Here is a 5,341-nt window from a genome sequence, read left to right as displayed (position 1 = left end):
TTTATTTTTTCATTTGTTGTTCAGGAGGATGTTTAATATCTGCATACTCATGAATTTAGCAAAAATTTTTGTTACTGATTCCTAATTTTATATCATTGTAGACATTAAAGAACTTGATATACTTTCAATATTCTTAAATTTGTTAAGACTGGGTTTGTAGCCTATCACTTGATCTATCCTGATGAATTTTCTGCATGCATTTGAGAAAAGTGTGTATTCTGTTGCTGTTGAATGGAATATCTTGTATATTTGTCCTGGACAAATGTCCATTTGTTCTAAAGAATGGTTCAAGTATACTGTGGTTTGGATAGAGTTAGTCTTCTAAGGGTTCGTGCATTGCATACTTTTGACTTAAAGTCCATTTTATCTGATTTAGTACAGCTTCTTCTACTTTCCTCTGGATTCCATTTCTGCAGAGTATTTTTTCTTGTTCCTGTACTTTTAATTGGTGTGTGTCCTTGAGGATGAAATAAATCTTTGTAGATAGCATATTGTCATGTGTTTTTACAAAAACATTATACCACTCAATACCTTTTGTTTGGGAAGTTTAATCCATTTACATCCAAGGTAACTAATGAAATTTAAGGACACACTACTGCCATTTTTGAATTGTCCAAGTTGTTTCTATTCACTAGATTTCTTATTGTGACATAGGATTTGCAACAGGTATCATTTATGTGAGATTTCTAAAGTGTTGATGAGGTAAAAGTATCTTTCTACTCCTGTGTGAGCCAGGAAGCACAGTCAGACAAACACACTGTCTGCAAAGATATGTGGATGAAGTTGACATTCCAGTATCTCCATTTCAGGGTAGAAGGAAGCTATGGGAATTATAGTGCTCTTTACCTATTAGTTAGAGTCATGAAGAAAACAGGTTGTGGCCTCTACTGTGGAAAAGCTTTTAGAAAGAAGAGGAACTGAAAGACAATTAACTATTATAAGAATTATGATTTTTAAAAAAACAGAGCTGTTCATTATGAAGCAAAAAGGGAAAGTGATCAGTTTTACTGGATTGGCTTTGGGTGAGAGTAGGAAAAGCCTTTACTAAACATGTCATGATTATGCTAGGTCTTGAAGGGTGTGGATCTTTTGGCCTTGGACAATGAATGTAGTGTAGATAACAAAGGACATTTCTGGGGAGGAAGCAGTGGGAAGAACTGACACATTTAGTGATCACAAATTAGGAGACTGTGGATATAGAAAAATTTTAGGAAGAAATTCTTCAAGAAAGGCCACTTCAGTCCTGTCAATCAGTAGTGCACCTGAAAAATTTTAGAACACTTTGGAGGAGCTCCAGTACTCACCATTGCCAAGGATGGCTGCTGACTAATTTGACAGGCATAATCAGCTTGGAGTACGAAATGGAATTCTACTATCAAGTTTTCTGTTTTATGGCTGTATTAGTGCTTACAAGAGCTTGAAGGCCTAGGGCAAATCTCAAAAGATTGTGCACACTCTGAATCAAACTTGATACAGGACACAGAACTTTACAATATTGACCTACAATGGCTATCCACAAAATCGAATGTAGAAAAGTGCAAAAGACCTGCCCATGTGATAGAGATCTGAAAGATCCTGGTGAAGGTCTGGAGCCCATAGCAATGTCCAATATGAGTTTGTATCAGGAGGCCTGAGGATCTACAGTGGAAGACCAAAGGATCTCCACCAGGAGCTTGGAGGGTCAGTGCTAGAAGCTAAAGTCTGTACTGGCAGGCCAAAATGTCGGTGCCAGAAGCTGAAGAATCTGTTCTGAAAACCAAGAGAGGACACCATAGGTGAAGGCAAACACTGGAGCTCCTCCAGAGAGAATAGCTGAAGCTCCTCCAAGGAAAATCAGCTACAGTGAAGCTCTTCCAAGGAAATCCTTCCCTCATGTTTTCCTTTTATACCATTCTAACAGTTCTCCTTAAAGTGGGTCTTCCACATCCAGAACCATCTTGATTCAATTCATCTGGGAATTCCCTACCATTAATAATTAATTATTTAACCATCACAATGGTGTTTACCCCAGCCTCAGTGGAGAAAACATGCAAATGTCCTAGAAGGATGAACTGACTACTTTGGAAATGACAGAGTGAATGAAATGGTAAACCTGTTCAGGAAATGAAATGTGAGAATTTGTAAGTAATATTTAGGAAACTTTACTTGCAGGTTTCAATGATCATTGGATGAGAGGTAAGATGGTGGAAAAGACCATCACTGGCTCATAGAACAGATATTTTGTAGGAATCTACTATGGCCAGGAGCTAAAAATATGACAATGATTAAGAGAGGTAGAACCCTCCTCCAATCCTCCCAACATATTAGATGCTAAAATTGGGTGAGCTGCCCTATACTGCAATTAAAATCACACAAGAAACAGATTTAGTGAACAGCAATGAGTCCCACTGTGGGAGTGCTGAGGTGGAACTCTCTATAGTTTGTCAAGGCACAAAAGCCATAGAAGTATGTGGGTTCAGAGGCCTGGGGTTCAGAGGGAGGCCCGCTGTGGTAATACACATAAAAAAGCTCAGATTGAGGCAGGCCAACCACAGGAGTAGTGATATCACAGTGAGCAAGTGTAAGAAAAGGTGTGCAAACTCTGCTGTGGGAATCACATACAGAGGAGCGAGAACCTAAAGCAGAGCCCCACTCAAACTAGCAGAAAAAGTAGCAGTGACTGAGGAGCCAGACCTCAAGGAAGTTATAAGAGGCTATCAGCGTATGTCAACCAATGTGTAACAATGCCATGGAGATCCCCTGATTTATAGATGAGGGACCCTGACATGTCTCCATGGCACCTTTGCAGAGCGAAGCAGTGACAGATAAAAGAGAAATAAAGACCAAGCAACTCTTGGGTGAGATATGCTGCAATTGAATTACACATGTGGAATGGTAGGAAAGGTGTAATTGCTCCTTCAAATACAAATAACAGGATGAAACATTTCCCGGTGGAAAATGAAAAGTAAATGAAAGACATGTGATTTTCAGAAAGGTCTAATTGGGTCCCATGAAGGAAATAAGTTCACTCTTTCCCTTTCTCACAGGAAAAGTTTTAAGATGAATATCGGTGTGGAAAACTGAGTCTGAAATTCAAGATCTGCAATTGCTTTTCAGAGACCTACAAACAGGAGTGGGTGTGACCTGGGGCTGTCCCATCTTGATGGCAAACCCCAACCAGACACTGGTGACAGAGTTTGTACTGGAGGGGTTCTCGGAGCACACTGGGCTAAGACTACTCCTGCTTGGCTCCTTCCTGTCTCTTTATGCTGTGGCACTGACAGGTAATGCTGTGATTATTGTTTTGGTCAGCCTCACTAACAGTCTGCATAGCCCCATGTACTTTTTTCTGTGCAACTTGGCCACCATGGATATTGTCTGCACCTCCTCTGTGCTGCCCAAGGTGCTGGTTGGCCTAGTATCACCAGAAAACACCATCTCCTTCCAGGGATGCATGGCCCAGCTCTTCTTCCTCATCTGGTCACTATCCTCTGAGCTGTTGCTGCTCACAGTCATGGCCTATGACCGCTACGTGGCCATCTGCTTTCCTCTGCACTACAGCTCCAGGATGAGCCCTCGCCTATGTGGGGCCCTGGCCATAGGTGTGTGGGGCATCTGTGCCTTGAATACCTCTGTCCACACGGGTCTGATGACACGGTTGTCATTCTGTGGCCCCAGGGTCATCACCCACTTTTTCTGTGAAATCCCCCCTCTTCTGCTGCTGTCTTGCAGCCCCACACATGTGAATAGCATCATGACGCTCCTGGCTGATGCCTTCTATGGATGCCTCAACTTCCTGCTCACCCTGCTGTCCTATGGTTGCATCGTGTCCAGCATCTTGCGCATGCGTTCAGCTGAAGGGAGGCGAAAGGCCTTCTCCACCTGCTCCTCTCACCTCCTTGTGGTCTCGGTGCTCTATTCATCTGTATTCTGTGCCTACATCAGCCCTGCCTCCAGTTACAGCCCAGAGAGGAACAAAGTGTCTGGAGTGCTGTACTCAGCACTGAGCCCGGCCTTGAACCCCCTCATCTACACTCTCAGGAACCAAGAGGTGAGGCACGCCCTGTGGAGACTCTTGCCTTTCTCCAGACATCAGGTGTAGCTGCGCAGGCTGTTATGGAACCAGGGATCCTCCCTGTCTGACCTCCTGAGAGATTTGTAGAAATGAGACCTGACTGTCACTGTTTCAGCAAAATCACCCTTGGACATGGAAGTTGAACACTTGCTTTAGCCTCTACTATATGAGTTATTTCATTTGGACTATGCAGATCTTGTGCATATGATAAATTTCTGACCCACAGAAGCAGCAGCACAGGTCCTCACAAATATCTTCTTCCATTCAAGGAGACATAAGACTTTCATCACTGTCAATCTCAGGAGCCTGGCTATTCTTGACTCTGCACTTGCTTAGGTGCCATTGCACCCTGGCCTGGACCCAAGCTCCAGGTCAAAATAAAGCTTGGGTAGCATCTGTGTCTTGCTATCCCACATCCATACATCGGATGGTAATGACCATTTTATGAAATTCAAAGTCCCCTCCCTCCTTCAATATATGGTCAGGCTCTACTATTCCAAGATTTTGTCATGCCTTCCTTTGCAAATGCTTCCTTCATCTTATAGCCAGAAATGGCTTCTCACTTTGCCTCCTGAAGCTCTGACTACAGGCAACTCCCACAGGCACCACCCCCCAAATCTGCGTGGATTTTGCACAACCTGCTCCCTTTCTAGCAGGGCCTCTCACTATCTCTGCCTACTTCTACCTTACTCTGAAAATTCATATTGTGATTTATCTCTTTGACCATATTTTAATTCCCATAATGCTGTCTTCTCATTTGATATATCTCCATTGAATAGCTTGTCCAAAACACTGTCCCTTGTCCCTGGAGGATGCTCCACCCAAACATGTTGGGGAGTGTATAAGAGCCATTACCTTTCTTCTCATTGTATATCTCACAATTTGGTGACTCTCCCAAAAGCTTTATGTACTAAATCTGCAAGGTGTGATGAGACAGAGGCATAGTGACAACTTGGAGTCTCATCCTTCTACATGTTTGGACAGGACATGAGTCGCAACTGCTTGAGAATTCTTTGTCATCATGGGGCTTCATTTTGCTTTCATACACTACTTCTTCTTCTCCCCGTGTGGTTTCCTTGTATCTAGTTTTCATTTGTCTTGGTTAATGTCAAATCCATTGTCATCATCATCCTGGAATCCATGTTCAAAGTCTCAGATAGTCCTAGGTCAGCTACATCTCAGGGGTGCCCACCTTCATGCACGATGTATATAACCTGATCTTCCAGGTTATCCATTCCTAAAATAGCCATCCGCCTACTTTTTCATGTGGGAATATGTTTAAAGTCC

General features: G+C 42.8%; 1 protein-coding gene across 1 annotated transcript; it reads left to right on the top strand.

Moving 5' to 3' along the window:
• Positions 1–3,142: 3,142 nt before the first annotated feature.
• On the top strand, positions 3,143–4,081 carry LOC102027209 (olfactory receptor 13A1-like). Its single transcript, XM_005407709.1, has one exon. The coding sequence runs from the start codon at positions 3,143–3,145 to the stop codon at positions 4,079–4,081; it is 939 nt and encodes a 312-aa protein (XP_005407766.1).
• Positions 4,082–5,341: the final 1,260 nt, after the last annotated feature.

The sequence above is a fragment of the Chinchilla lanigera genome, unplaced genomic scaffold (genome assembly GCF_000276665.1).
Source record: "Chinchilla lanigera isolate Chin_1 unplaced genomic scaffold, ChiLan1.0 scaffold00106, whole genome shotgun sequence".
Taxonomy (NCBI): domain Eukaryota; kingdom Metazoa; phylum Chordata; class Mammalia; order Rodentia; family Chinchillidae; genus Chinchilla; species Chinchilla lanigera.
Note: the sequence above shows the minus strand (reverse complement) of the source record. Positions and strands in the feature narration are given on the sequence as shown.